The sequence below is a fragment of the Hemibagrus wyckioides genome, linkage group LG05 (assembly GCF_019097595.1).
Source record: "Hemibagrus wyckioides isolate EC202008001 linkage group LG05, SWU_Hwy_1.0, whole genome shotgun sequence".
Classification (NCBI taxonomy): domain Eukaryota; kingdom Metazoa; phylum Chordata; class Actinopteri; order Siluriformes; family Bagridae; genus Hemibagrus; species Hemibagrus wyckioides.
This window is the reverse complement of record NC_080714.1, coordinates 19402934-19419007: the sequence shown is the minus strand read 5'-3', so window position 1 is coordinate 19419007 and position 16074 is coordinate 19402934. Positions and strand designations below refer to the sequence as shown.

Below are 16074 nucleotides of genomic sequence, written 5' to 3'. Positions count from 1 at the left end.
CTTCACCTCTCACTGTTCATAATGTTATACCTGATCGGTGTATGTTGTTGTGAAAGACACTTTAACACATCTTTTATCTTTACATACATATCTGAAAGTGTAACACATCACTGAAACGTGTGTCATCTCGGAGCCCTTTCCGCTCTTCCCGGTTTAAAGGTCGCAACCATGGAAACGTTAAAGCGGCGGAAGAAACAAATACAGCAAGAGACGGCTAGCAGGAGAAACCGCACAGGATAAAACTATCGGAGTAATCAACTTTACCTCGATAGATACAACACTATAGACCTTTCGTTCTTGCGTTGTCTGTGAATAGATTACAACACACTGAATCTGGATTAACAGATAGTAAAAGTAAAGATCAGTAGATTTACCTTTGATTCGGAAAAATGTCCGTTTTCCCACTGGCCAATCCAAAAGGAACGAAGAAACTGTGCGAGCTTTGTCAGAGACCTGCTCACCTCCAGTGTCCACAATGCCGTGTGACTTTCTACTGGTGAGTCTGAGCTCAAATAATAGTTTAATAGTTTATACCACAATGCTGTTAAAGGTTCATTAATATTCTGTATCAGTACAGCTATTCTGTGATATTATACACACACACACACACACACACACATATATATATATATATATATATACTTTATTACTGTAACTACACCGATCAGGCATAACATTATGAACAGTGAGAGGTGAAGTGAATAACACTGAGTATCTCCTTATCATGGCACCTGTTAGTGGGTGGGATATATTAGGCAGCAAGTGAACATTGTGTCCTCAAAGTGGACAAAAGTTTGACAAGGGCCAAATTGTGATGGCTAGACGACTGGATCAGAGCATCTCCAAAACTGCAGCTCTTGTGAGGTGTTCCCGGTCTGCAGTGGTCAGTATCTATCAAAAGTGGTCCAAGAAAGGAACAGTGGTGAAGTGGTGACAGGGTCATGGCTGGCCAAGACTCATTGATGCATGAGATGAACGAAGATAGGGGTCCAACAGACGAGCTACTGTTGCTCAAATTGCTGAAGAAGTTAATGCTGGTTCTGATAGAAAGGTGTCAGAATACACCGTGCATGATGGGTCAGGGCTGTTTTGGCAGGAAAAGGGGAGTCAACATAATATTAGGCAGGTGGTCATAATGTTATGCATGGTCGATGTAATAACATATACTATACAAGTTATCATATATATATATCCAAAATTAAAGGAAACTATTATTTCTTCATTTATTTATTTATTTTAATAAAAAATGTTTTTTCCCTTTTAACTTATTAACGTCAGGATGAATAAATAGAGAGGCTCATGAGGCAACGCCTGTTATAACCTGCTAACTGCTATAGCTGCTTTAACATTACTGATAACAGAAAATAACTGTTTCTCGGATGTTCCACATCATTAAATGTAAGTATAAACGATTAAACAGTACAATGTGGCGTTTATTAATAATTCTGAATTGTAATTGTTGGCAAGCATTTGCGCTGTAATGGAAAGAAATCATCTTCGGAATGGGTTGTTATTGAAAAAAATGATCCACTTTGCGCTTTTAACATTAAGGCCGCTAGGTGGCAGCATTCCCGCGCGGATGTATTTACCCCTGGCAGACACGTTACATAGCGTTTCCTCTTCTGACACAGGAAGGTCAATTTAGTTCAAACAGCCGGGGGTGGAATTAAAGGGGCGGGAAGCTGCTGAGAGCTGCGTCCTTTTAACCAGGAGGGGAAAAAAACGGGACTGACATTAAACCCAGCAGAGTGTGTGCTCGGTGTTTCTGGGCATAACGAATACAGACAATATGAACGGGGGTGGATCACAGGAAATATTTCACCAAAACCGATTGCGGAAACACCCCCCCCCCTCACCAAAAAAAAGCTTTCGGAACTAAGAAGATATTACATTACTTTAATGTGTCTGAAATCGTGCCTATAGTGTGCATTATGAGTATTTGACATGCTTTATGGTGCATCATTTGGACAGTAAACAGGTCAATGCGCATTGGGTGGCTCCGACATGACAAATGAACACGACAACGTGAATGGGGGTGCCGCTGGTTTCGCCCTGGCTCACGTGAACTGCTGTGAGCCAATCACAGAACGCCTTTAGTGGGGCTTACTGTGTGCAGCATAGAAAATGTTCTTCTGTGGTACTTGAAAAGGCAGGATTATGTTCTGTTACAATGCGCTGCAGACACACAGAAGCGTGGCATGATAATATACACTGATCAGGCATAACATTATAACCACATGCCTAATATAGTGATGGTCCCCCTTTTTCTGCCGAAAACAGCCCTGACCCATCATGCACTGTGTATTCTGACACCTTTCTATCAGAACCAGCATTAACTTCTTCAGCAATTTCAGCAACAAATCGGATCACACGGGTCAGCCTTCGCTCCCCACGTGCATTAATGAGCCTTGACCATCCATGACCATGTCACCATTTCAGCACTGTTCCTTCCTTGTCCACTTTTGATAGATACTGACCACTGCAGACCGGGAACACCCCACAAGAGCTGCAGTTTTGGAGATGCTCTGATCCAGTCGTCTAGCCATCACAATTTGGCTCTTCGTTAAACTCGCTCAAATCCTTACGCTTGCCCATTTTTCCTGCTTCTAACACATCAACTTTGAGGGCAAAATGTTCACTTGCTGCCTAATATATCCCACCCACTAACAGGTGCCATGATGAGGAGATCATCAGTGTTATTCACTTCACCTGGCACTGCTCATAATGTTATGCCTGATCGGTGTATCTAGGTAACTAGTAAAATTTTTTGTTATCATACACTATACGGTTTATTGTGTGCTCTGTAGGAAAGCATAGTGGAAATTCAGCAGCGATATGAGTCACACACACACACGCACTACTGAATCCGCCCTGGACTCATGACAGAAAAAAGAAACCAAGAGGCTCCTGTGCTCAAATGATATATAGACTGTAGGCTATTTTGATTCAAACATAGCTCTATTTGTGTGTTTTCTAATAAAATTTCATGTTAATAATATTTATTGTTTTGTTTGTCAAAGTGCTAGCTAGCTAATGAAAAGAATGTGTTTATTGAATCTATGTTTTGATGAAGGTTTAACGTTTGCCACATACATTTTCAAGTGGGTGGATATTAGACATAATATTATTTAATTTATTAATAATTGCTTTTAATATTATTACTAATATTTCAAAATGAACTGACACATGTTCCAATTTACACCCATTAGGCATAACATTATGAACAGTGAGAGGTGAAGTGAATAACTCTGATGATCTCCTCATCATGGCACCTGTTAGTGGGTGGGATATATTAGGCAGCAAGTGAACATTTTGTCCTCAAAGTGGACAAAAGTTTGACAAGGACCAAATTGTGATGGCTAGACCACTGGATCAGAGCATCTCCAAAACTGCAGCTCTTGTGAGGTGTTCCCGGTCTGCAGTGGTCAGTATCTATCAAAAGTGGTCCAAGGAAGGAACAGTGGTGAAGTGGTGACAGGGTCATGGCTGGCCAAGACTCACTGATGCATGAGATGAACGAAGATAGGGGTCCAACAGATGAGCTACTGTTGCTCAAATTGCTGAAGAAGTTAATGCTGGTTCTGATAGAAAGGTGTCAGAATACACAGTGATGCATGACGGGTCAGGGCTGTTTTGGCAGCAAAAGGGAAACCAACACAATATTCGGCAGGTGGTCATAATGTTATGCCTGGTCGGTGTATACTTTCATTTTTAAGTGCACCATGACTTACCATGAGGGGAATAAATATAAGGTGACACCAGTTTCCTTAGTCATTCATCAATATAGTGAAGATTACAGAATCTACAAATGAAATGAAACAAAAGTGTGCTGACCTCTGTAAGTCAGACACTGGCTATAAAAATGTCCGTAGGCATGGTTAGTGTGCTTTAAAATGTAAATGTTTATTAAGAAGTCTAAAACAGCACATGCTACAGTGAACCTCCCTGAAAGTGTATTTTATCAACACACACTGTGTGGAGGCAAATATTTCTCCAAGGAACAAATTTGAAGAGTTGCACAAGATTTTGGTATTGACAAGTTTTTGTATCCGCAATTAGCTGCTAACAATACGCCTGCACATTTTGTGAGATCCTACTAGAATCTTGACTAGAACCAGGTTCTTTTGACAAATAAGAGCAAAGTCCATAAGAGAGGACCAAGAAAATCTGATCCATTTGGCGTGTATTCTCCAATCACCTCACGCATTATAGAGGAAGATTCTGTGTCAGAAGGTTTCACCAAATTGCAGTAGTGCCAATAAATCTGACATGTAGTTTTGTCAGAAAGTATAATAATTCATATTGTGAAGATTAAACGAAGTATCCACATAGACATTTTTGATACCTGTGTATCCATGTAATAACTTTTAACAGAAACAGAACGGCTTCTATATTAGCGGTTTCTTTTAACTTGTTGATGCATAATAGCAGCATACAGCTATGTTTCAAGGCCGTTCCTGATTCTTCACTCTACTGAGCAGTTTAAAACAGTTAATGATTGACTTCATGATGCCCCTGGACCACTAGCTGTAAAACAGCCCCGAGGCGATAAAGGTCCACCATTTTACAGGGTATCTTGAATTTTTCCTCTTCAATTCCCACTTTCCACTAACCATGGTATTTGGTATTTATGACCAATGAGTTTGTACACAGTTCAATTTCTGGTTAAAGTGCTTAAATTGGAGGACTGGTCAGTAAACTCTGGTTTCATCCTCTCCACCTTTTTTCATCTGGATTTTACACGTGTACAAACTCCTTTATTTATGAGGTGGACATTGCCAAAGGCAACAACACAGTTTCTGGGGACTGAGATTTGTTCTTTTCTGAGGTTGTCAGGTTATGTCACATTCATTCTTTAGGGTGCGATTCTTTTAGGGTGCAAAGATTCTGTAAATCTTTGATTAAGGAAATGCTATTATTAAACAATGAAAAAGTTCTTTGTTTTTGTTAGAGGCGAAGTAACTGCTTAGTTGTTTGGATAGAATGTTGAATGCTAATTTTATTCGCTTGTTTTTTCCAGTTCTTCTGTTTGTTTGTTTTTATTAGCTGTGTGTTTGTCTTTTGCTTTGAAGTGCTACCACATGCACATGGTTATGAGCATCTATCTGACCACAAAATATGAAGCTAGTTATTATGTAGCCATGCACAAACAGTCAGCTGCAGATTAATTGCTGTTGTTACAAGGTAAATGCTTTCAAAGTCATTTCATCAGCGTAATGTACTGTCAAAGATGTAATGTGTTTCTGATTTAATTTAAACATTTATTGCAACATCAGAGATAGATCAATGTTTACTTTTATTCATTCATTCGCAGTAACTGTTTTATCTTAGTCAGGGTCAGGCTGGACTCAAAGCCTAGCCTGGCCAACTCTGGGGAAAAAGGTATTCCACATGGGATGCCAGTCCATCACACACTGCTCATTCACATCTACTGCCATGTTTTTTGGGAAGTGGGAGGAAACCAGAAACCCACACAGGCATGGGGAGAATTTGTGAAACTCCACACAGATACTGGAACTGTGAAGTGATTATACTACCCACTGCTTTGTCACTGTGCTGCCCAGGATATTTAGCACAAAATAAATTATTTAGTGATGGGCTTATTTGCATATTGCAGCCTCCTGCGATATCAGTACTGCAAAGGTCAATATTTTGTTGCCTAACAAGCAATATATTTCGTCTTTCTTTGTCTCTCCGCAGTGACGTGACTCACCAGCAGGCAGATTGGAATAGCATCCACGAGAAAGTGTGTGAGCTGCTGATCTCCATACGAACCCCTGCACCACTCTGCTGTTTCCAGACTGAACGAGACTCTCATCGTATGCAGAATCTGAAAAGACTGGTACACCGTTTACGATAGTCTCTGCTCAAATTGCAGTTTGTACATACTCACATAGCCTGTCCTCTGTACACATTTCATGCTGCTGACTCCAGAAGTCACATTTTAATCAGGATGTGTGTTTGATTGACATTAGGAACACGTAAAAGAGCTCTCCCATGCTACAGCAAAGAGCTGGGTGTCAGAAGGGAAGTGCAGCGAGGCAATGCCGGCAGCTCAGCTTTCTCTGCGCTGTGCTATTGACATTTACGGCCCTGATGCTGTTGAACTGGTGCCAGTCTACTTGCTGCTTGCCGAGGCCAGTATAGGTGAGCCAACACACACAATTCTCATCCTGATCCAACAGAGAGCGATTCTGCAGTGGCGAACTGGATTCTCAGCCGCCACTATTTAATGCGGAGTCGGCTCATTTTCGTCTTCTTCTTTGTGTAAACTCATCGGAACAAATTCTATGGCTGCATTTTAAGACTAGGATACATCGATCGCTCCAGAACTGCATCTACAAACTGCAGTTTGTATCTGATTACTGTCATGGTCTGAGCTGCGTTATTAATAATGTAAATGTTGTGATTCCATCACATTGCTGTGAATTTAGCTCTGATGCAGAACCAGTACAGCCAGTTGCCATCAGAGTCCATCTGTGTGTCACATGATTGCAACAGAAATACACCCAGTCCCAGTGATCATCGCAAACATCATTTATTAAACCAAATCGTGGGGAAACATCTTGAAAGGTATCAATTAAGCTTTGGTTATGAGAAAATAGCCTAAACATTGACCACTACATGACACAATATCATTCTCTAATGGAAAGAATATAAAGATCACATCCTTAACCAGCTCTTCACACCACTGTGATGGTTGTCTAGGAAAAGTAACTGACAGGGTATTAATCAGAGACACAACCAAGAGGCCCAGAGTAACTCAGAACTCATGCTATCACCATCATGCTTCACAAAACAGATGGTTTTCTCACTATTATGAGCAATCTTGGGTTTCTCTCACATGTAGCACTTTGTGCCAACGTTCACAAAAAGAACCTGTTTGGTCTCCATCATGTCTGTAGGCAATTAAATAAAATAATGGATTCAATGGTACAGGTAGGAAGTTTAAGATATTTGCTATAACCAAAGCCTGGCAGATACTTTCCATAACTTTGTGGCAGAATTGTTTTAATAGCATCTTGGTCTTTATGGTGTGCGTTTAGGTATGTTTAGGTATGTCTTACACACCCCGGGAACAGGTTTATTTATATATTGAGAGCATGTGACACTTTAGTTGTACAGGTAGACTTGTAATGAGCCAAATCTAATCCAGCACTGGGAATATGCTGTGAATACGACTTTTAAATATATTTAAATATTTGCAAATAGGTTTGCAAACTATATCGACACACCCGATTTTGTGAAGCTTTATGACATACAGTTCCAAATTTAATTCATCTTAGATCCAGGTTTCAGTACTACAAAATGTGCAACGTTTCTACCACTGAATTGTCTCTGCCCAGACTCAGGTGTGTGTGTGTGTGGGTGTGTGTGTGTATGTGTATCAGTGTTATGTTTTAAATCTGTAATGTAATGTAATGTAAATCCAAATATTTCCAGATCAACAGTGCACGTTCTTTATGAATGTGCTGGTGTGTTTTTGTTTTTCCTCAGGGTTAGATGCTCTGTCCCAGGCTGAAAGCTGTCTCTCACAGGCAGAGTGGATGGTAAGGAAGAATCCGGGCTGCAGTCGGACAGTCCTTCATCTACTCCACAGAACCCTGGGTCGCCTGTACTCAGCCACTGGAGACTACAGCTCTGCCCTGAGGCACTTCGCCATTGATGTTAGTCTTCGCCTGCATATCTTTGCTTTGTAGACGGTTTGTTTGTGCATTCAAGTGTATTATGTAAATGAGACGTTTGCACTGAGTAGAGGTTTTTGCGTTTGTGCATGCAGGTGTACAATGCGAGTGAGGAGTTTGGTTTGGACAGTGTGGTGACAGCTGACGGCTATTTCCTGATGGCAAACGTGTTTACGAAACAGGAGAAGACAGATATTACAATTTCACTCTACTCAGAGGTACGTCAACACCTTCCACACCTACCATCCATGATATTTCCCATTCACACTCCTTATTTCAGTGTCTGTGTGTCTGTGTGTGTAGGTTTCCAGTACGTGGCATGCACATCTGTCTAACTTGATAGAGTTTTCCAGTCAGAAGGGAAAAAATGAGGGAGAACAATACTTTGGTGAGCTGATAAATCTCTCATCCTAATCTCATCTTAAAATAAGCAATCAAATCAAGACAATCACAGAGGGCATGAGAATCATTAGATCAGTCTCTCTCTCTCTCTCTATCTAAAATTTTAAATGTTCTTCATTTTAAATAAATACATGAAGATAATTTTTCCTTTCATAGTGTCAGAATTCTGCAGCACATGCTACAGTATAGCAGCATGTAAAATCTCTCACAAGCTTCACAACTCCAGGTCCTTGGTTCAATCCCAAGGTCATTTTCCTGTCTGTAAAGAGTTTCTTTGCATATTCCACCCATGTCTACACAACTGTCCGTTCTTGGGCCCTGTGATGGACTGGTCTCCCATCCAGGGTGTATATCAGCCTGGATATGTTCTCCAGTATAGGATTCAGGATCCGGTATGACTGTGAATGAATGAAAATGAATGTATGGAAATAGTTATAGAACTAGTTAAACTGTGTGTAGAGGTTGTACAATGTGAATAGAGTTAATTGAACTGTTAAATTGGTTTCTTACTAGGACAACATGCCATAAAATAATGTTATTGCAAGAACCACAGAAAGAAGGGAGATGAAGCCAGTATAACAGGTTTGTATAACGTTCTTGCCACAAAATAATATAATTAAAAATGGACAGTTAGCAAGTATTGTTCCAAGGCATTCAGGACCAGGATCTGCTGGCATTAATGATACAGCTCCTTCTTTTAAAATGCAATTTTATTTAAAATGCATGTGATATGAATCCAACAAAAATGTTGCCTCTGTGCTCGGCTAACCTGCTTAAAGACATTTTGCGTCATCAGTACATGCATGATACATGAGTCATGCCAGTCATCCATGGATTGGGTCACGAGTCTGCACAAGTACTAATAGTGCATTCTTTCTCCTAATTTTCCTATAAAGTCCTAGCCTGAAGGTGTTTACCAGTTCCAGCTGTAACCTCATTCCAGCTGCCCACTTCATCCAGCATAGCACCTGGTCACGTTTGAACCTAAAAAGCTGGGCGAGAACAAGGTGACTGGGGTTTTATTTATCATGCTGTTGCATTAACCCAAAGCAAATCCAGCAATGCCGCATCCATGCTGATGAATAAGCAAACCCCGCCCTGACAAAGCTTAATTTCGGATGCAAATATGCGTCCCTTGTGTGTCTTTCCCTGCCCCATCTCTCTCTGTCTCTCTCTCTCTCTCTCTCTCTCTCTCTCGCTCTCTCTCTCTCTCGCTCTCTCACTCTCTCTCTTTCTCAGCACTGTTGTTGCATGGTGCAGTGCCTCCCACGGCCAGGCTGTGCTGAGGTTAGTGTGTGTGCTACACTGTGGTCAGCCACTCCCACTGTATGCACTGAGCTGCTGATACTGCATAAGCTGACCCGAGATCAATACACCCTCTGCAACTTGGGTGCATGATGTGACAAAAATAACAATACAATACGATCATACCATGTGCTTGTGATACAGAACATGCATGAAGTATCATTTTCATTTAAGAGTGTTGATGCAGTGCCGGTCTCAAGCCCGGATAAAAATGGGAGGGTTGCGTCAGGAAGGGCATCCAACAACAACAAAAGTGAATTGAGGATCAAAACTGAAAATGTTTGCATCTAATCATGTATCATGTGGTTGCCAACCCCTTACCGGAAAATCAGATAAATTGCAATTTATGCATTAGTATAAATAATTACACCGACTCTCAGTTATTTTAGAGGGATATTGTACCCTCATCATTGATTTATGGTAAGTACAGAATGTTTAACCCCAAAATATATGATCATAGAAATACTGAGCTTTATATTGTGGCTGAAATGCCTGATCTTAATGTATTGTACAGTTTTTTAACGTCCTGAAAGTATGTGATGACCCAGATCTCGAGTGTAAACAGAGGGGACACAACTTGTTTTCATGCCTGTTGCTATCATGCCTGTGACATTTTGCATAACTTGGCAACAAAAGCTTGCAGAGAGTCTGCCTGGTTACTCAAAGAGTTGGATCAGTATGAAGTACTGGCCAGTAGTCAGAGCTCTGTTCGATATAATACTGAAAGTAAAAAAAAAAATCAGTGGGTTTGTCATTACCTCAGTATACTGGAATGTACTACAATAGAGCAGATCTGTTCTTCTATACATGACCTCTTAAAGCCTATATGACAAGAGAAAGTGATGACAAAGCTTACTGCCATTGGCTTCTATTGATCTTGTTCGGAGCCATGGGTCATGTGTTTAGATAGAGTAGATAGATAACTTTTCCTACGAAACTTCAGAACAGGAAATATCTCTGTCTTGTGGCATATTTTATTTGCCTAGAGGGTGTTTACATGGCCAGCCAACTTACATGATTATCAGTCAATCATTTGTGTTTAACAAATAGATTCGTCATTATTTCTTATTAAAAACTATTAAAAGTCACTTCTGTTAACATTGCGGGATTTTGTGAATATGAAATCATCTTGGATCTTTTTCCAACTTCAGTGTGATATAGCAACCAAAAAAAAAAAAGAAACAACAAATAAAGTGTTTTAAGGGGAAAAAAAGAAAAGAACTCACAATAACCTGGTTACGCAGCTGTGCTCTGCCCTTAACTGATACTTTGTTCAAGCAGCTTTTGCTTAAAAATACAGCGCACTGTGTTTTAGGATCAGAGTTTTTCTTCAGATGGCAATTTTCTTGCAATTTTGTCCTTGCAACAAAATGCTCCAGATACATCAGATTGTAAGAGGATCTCCTGTGCACAGCCCTCTCCAAGAGTTTCTACAGGTTTTTTGATAGGATTTAGATCTGGCTTCTGACTGGGCTTTTCCAAAATCTTCTGAAGCCATTCATTTGTAGGATTTCTGCTATGCTGGAAGGTCAAGTTTCTCTTCGTCTTCAGCTGATTAATAGAGGCCGGCAGGTTCTATGCCAAATAAATTGGTATTTCGAGCTATCCATGATTCCCACTTGACCAAAGGCCCTGTCTAAGCTACATAGAAGCAGCCTCATAGTATGATGCTGCCACCACCGTGCTTCACAGTGGGTTGAATAATAAACATGAAGAATAAAATATATTGTTGTCACATGCGAGGAGTGACAAGAAATGGCCAGATTATTCCTGCACCTGCTTTATGATCGATGGCAGATACGTTTTTAATTAATTATAGATCATTTATTATATGTATGATAATTATGAGTTATGTCTTCACACCCATTATAAAAGGCTTTGCACACAACCAGGTTATTGTTGAAAGTGGTCCAACCACCCCCTCTTTGTTTTTTTTTTTTATTTCATTTTGTTATATGAAATAAAAAATGAAAGATGGAAAAAGATTTATCTTGGTCGCGTCCCATTTTTATGTGGGTGTGTGGGCTTTTTATGTCTGCTGGATCACAGTGTACACTGTTTGTGCTGACACTTTCCCTCATGCAGAAATGTGACGTTTGCATGTATTTAGATGTGGCACAGCGTGCAGAGGTGAATCGGATGTTGAGTGTGATGTTGGAGGCTCAGCAGCAGGAAGTAAATACACATCCTGCTTACCGCACCACACCGGCTTACTCTCTAGGCCAAGAGGCTTTGCTGTCTCACTCACTTGCCATGTTCTGGTTCCTCTGCAATGACCACAAGAAGGTAAATTCCTGCCCCTTGATCTTTGAATTTACACACACACACATACACACACACACACCTCTATTTAAAATAAACAAACACACACCTGTACAATCACCATATTCATATTAACTCACATGTGATCACATGCCCCACTGTTTCTTTCTAATAAATCAAACTGGATATTGACAAGGTAAATATGCAAAAGAGATGAACTACCATAACTCTGTGTACTGATTGAGCATGATGTTTATGAGAGTGTGTGTGTGACACACTCTAAAGCTCTCACTGTAGTTCTGGACAACCAGCTAATATTTTCTGCTCATGTTGCTGACTCGGTCATGTAAGTATCTCCTTTACAACTTCACAGGGATCCATATAGGTCACTCGGGAGCTTGAATTGAGATTGCACTAAGGCAGCTTGCTCCTGCCAGGTCTTTTTCCTGCATGCCATCACACCCCTGCAACTGATCCAGACTGCAGCTGTATGTTGTTTTCAATTCCCAAGTTCTCCCAGATTACCCCATTACTGCATTTCTCTAAGATTTACCACATTAAAGCTTGCCTACAAACCCAAAAACAGACCCGTACTTCCCTGAAGGCAGTTATCAAACCTAGCACTGTACCATGAGAGACATTTAGGTACGATGACAATAAACTATCTATCTATCTATCTATCTATCTATCTATCTATCTATCTATCTATCTATCTATCTATCTATCTATCTATCTATCTATCTATTTCTCTCTCCCTCTCTCTCTCTCTCTCTCTCTCTTTCTCTCTATCCATCTATATATATATATATATATATATATATATATATTTCTCTCTCCCTCTGTCTCTCTCTCTCTATCCATCTATATATATATATATATATATATATATATATATATATATATATATATATATATATATATATATATATATTTCTCTCTCTTTCTCTATCTATCTATCTATCTATCTATTTCTCTCTCTCTCTCTCTCTCTCTCTCTCTCTCTCTGAGTGTCTATCTATGAATGGAACTTCCTCCTGCTGGTCAAACAGCTGTGTCGCTGGTTGTCTTCACACTAACATTGTAGTTCTCCCTCTTCACTAGACACTTAAGCACTTAAGCAAGCACTAAATCTACAAATTAAAACAACCATAATGTTCACTCTTTGCTGTGCTAACTGCTCTCTAATAGCGTTTTAGCATTGTGGTTTTCTCAGATCCTTCTTTTTACTGTAGTTTGAGCTGCCTATTGAAGGTTTTTCTTTTATTATTTTTTATTATTTGGCTGTTGTAGCTGTGACATATACATGCCAGCTTTTCTACATTACAGTTGAACATCTTGCTAAAAGGTGAACAGTCTTGCGCAGGGTATTTTCTTGACACTACACATGCATTTACATTTACAGCATTGGGCAGACGCCCTTATCCAGAGCAACTTAGAAGGTATCTCATTTTTCTTTTTTATACAACTGAGTACTTGAGGGTTAAGGGCCTTGCTCAGGGGCCCAGGAGTGGCAGCTTGATGAACCTGGGATTTAAACAATCTTCCAATCAGTAGTTCAACGCCTTAACCACTAAACAACCACATGTGCCCCTCCGGCCTGCATGGATTTCAAAAGCCTATAGAATTGCTGTGATAATGAAAAACCAAGTGATAATGGAAACCTTATCCTAAAATTGAGCAATCACTCTGTTTTACATCAGGCAATTTATTTGTTAACATTTTGTGCAATAGCCCTCAGTTTGATTGCTTTTAGTGGTTTGAAACACCTCTAGTCTATGTAAGTGCTTTTGTGAACAATTCTATAAATGACTAGATTTTTAGGAACAAACTTAACTGGATGAAATGCATTTTGAGTGCTACCTCAATGAGTAACTGTCTAAAGCTCTCAGTTAGATATAAAGAGTGGCCTCTTTCCCTTAGAAGCCCTGTATCTTATCTTGAACACAATTACTACAGCCAGCTCATTTAACACCATAATCCTCTGCTTTACCTAACTGAAACTCTTCCACATATCTTTTTGTCCCAGACTTCTGTGTCTGGAGCGTCTGCTATGGATAAGTACACAATAAACCTTTCCCGACTTCATGCCCCAACATAACCTCCACATAAGGAAATACATGAGGCGGTGTTAATAAAGAAAAGTGTCTTCATAAGCATGGTAATGAGAGGAAAACATCCCTTTTTAAGTTCAAAAAGTTCGTTGGTTATATCAATGGTCAATGGTTGTATCCTTTAATCTGCTGTTCTGTGAATCAACATGTCTAAGCCGGTGCAGGGATTAGCGACAATTACTAGAGCTGAGATAAAGCGGCCAGTTCAGGTAGAGGTGTGCACAGGACAGACTCGTGTGATATTTCCTAATGATTCGACATACCTAACAGTATAAAGAAACTAGTAATTTAATCCTGAGCAACTCTCGAGAATAAAGCCGACAAGGAAGGAAAATGCAAGCCCAATACCCGCCTATTTTAAACCACGTGACCTTTCCTTGTCTTGCTCTCTTCATATCTGACACCCCCCCCCCTCCTTGACTATCACTTCTGCTTAGTTGTACATCCTATAACGCTTTTAACAATAGACATTGTCAGTAATCTGGATGTAGAATTGTGCTTGGATCCTTGCTGAAAAAGCCAGAGGCAGCAATGGCAAGGAGAAGCTCTGACACGAGGAAGAAAGCATGACGAGAACCAGACTCTTCTGGGAGACACCGGATAGTGTGATTATAAATCATTATAGTATACAGGTGTACTAGAGTAATGTCAAACAGTATTAAGTGATGAAAGGATGTTCAGTAGGAGTATATTGTGAATGAGTCATAGGATCAGCACAGGGAAAACTACAGGAGCAGTTCTTAAACCTTCCATGAGTTTTTTTTGTTGTTGTTGTTTTTGTTTTTCGTGTTGAGCTCCACTGGATCCCAGTCCTGATGTGTACTTCTACCTTCATACATACAGAGACACACAGTGACAAAGCGATCGGAGGTTATTCATTTTCAACGAGATCTGGCATCTTCTGGCGACATGAGCAACAACAGACATTAGCGTCTAGATGTGGGCGTGTCCAGTGACGCAAAACAAAGTTGAGAAAGTTGGTGCATGGGAGTTGGGAGTGAAGACAGCAGAGTGTGCACTGCTTCTCTTTCATCTCGAATGATAAATGAAGGCAGTCTGAGGTTATGCAGCCCCATATGCAACAAACTGTGATGCACTGTGTATTCTGACACCTTTCTATCAGAACCAGCATTAACTTCTTCAGCAATCTGAGCAACAGTAGCTCGTATGATAGATCAGATCACACGGGCCAGCCTTCACTCCCCACGTACATCAATGAGTCTTTGCCGCCCATGATCCTGTCACCTGTTCACTACTGTTCCTTCCTTGGACCACTTTTGATAGATACTGACCACTGCAGACCAGGAACACCCCACCCCAAAGATGCTCTGATCCAGTCGTCTAGCCATCACAATTTGGTCCTTGTCAAACTCGCTCAAATCCTTACGCTTGCCCATTTTTCCTGCTTCTAACACGTCAACTTTGAGGACAAAATGTTCACTTGCTGCCTAATATATCCTACCCACTAACAGGTGCTATGATGAGGAGATAATCAGAGTTATTCACTTCATCTGTCAGGGGTCATAATGCTATGGCTGATCTGTTTATATATACACGGGCAAATGGTATATACAAACTCCAAATCTCCCTCTGGAATATTTCAGTTTAGCAGCACAGAAACCTGTGTAGTTACAGGTAATGATACTTGTGCCACCTACTGATAAACAATATTACTATGGCAACCAGTAGTGGGAACGCTGCATAGTACAGCTATCGGTGACTTGCAGTGATGAAAATGCTATGTAGCTTAGTCAGGTGTGCTACTAATAGTAATGGGATATAAATGTTGAGTCTTAGACGAATCAAAGGCCATATATGGTTTTTGCTTCATAGTCATGATTGTGACCACCTTAGCAATTCATTTTTATAACATTTTCAGTATTTCTGTGTGTTTGCAGGCGCTGGACTTTGGCAGAAAGGCAGAAGAGTTTAGCCAGCAGTGTGAACCCAACAGTCTGTCCGAATCCATCCGGAGTCTTATACAGCAAGCAGAAAGACACCTCAACCCCGAACAAACACTCATCGTTCACCACTAACTAATACATTCAACACTCATCTACTAACACACACGCTTAATAATAAGCAGTACACTCAACACATACCCCTGACTAATCATAATGCACCTAGCCCTCATAGATGCCCTGCTTACTCATCATCTCAGTATAAATACATGCACAGCACTCACACGCTGTCCTCAAATATACAAATAATAGAACACAAAACAACTGTCCCTCTGATAAACATCTCCGTCACGTGGCTGTAGAGTTAATGAGTGGACTTGGTGTTGGTGTTTGTTCCCAAGTAGTGAT

General features: G+C 40.3%; 1 protein-coding gene across 1 annotated transcript; it reads left to right on the top strand.

Moving 5' to 3' along the window:
• Window positions 1-15993, top strand: zmynd12 (zinc finger, MYND-type containing 12). The gene is made up of 8 exons (XM_058390328.1): window positions 1-496; window positions 5701-5842; window positions 5976-6147; window positions 7498-7667; window positions 7781-7903; window positions 7989-8073; window positions 11503-11678; window positions 15664-15993. Exons 1-8 carry the CDS (start codon window positions 390-392, stop codon window positions 15799-15801), a joined length of 1113 nt encoding a protein of 370 aa, XP_058246311.1. The 5' UTR covers window positions 1-389; the 3' UTR covers window positions 15802-15993.
• The last annotated feature ends 81 nt before the right edge of the window (window positions 15994-16074 follow it).

What these genes read in the sequence shown, in the direction of transcription:
- zmynd12 (XM_058390328.1), top strand. Translation starts at nt 390, where the DNA reads ATGTCCGTTTTCCCACTGGCCAATCCAAAAGGAACGAAGAAACTGTGC. An exon ending in TGCAGAATCTGAAAAGACTG is followed by an intron (nt 5,843 to 5,975) that starts GTACACCGTTTA and finishes GATTGACATTAG; the next exon opens with GAACACGTAAAAGAGCTCTC. An exon ending in TGAGGGAGAACAATACTTTG is followed by an intron (nt 8,074 to 11,502) that starts GTGAGCTGATAA and finishes GCATGTATTTAG; the next exon opens with ATGTGGCACAGCGTGCAGAG.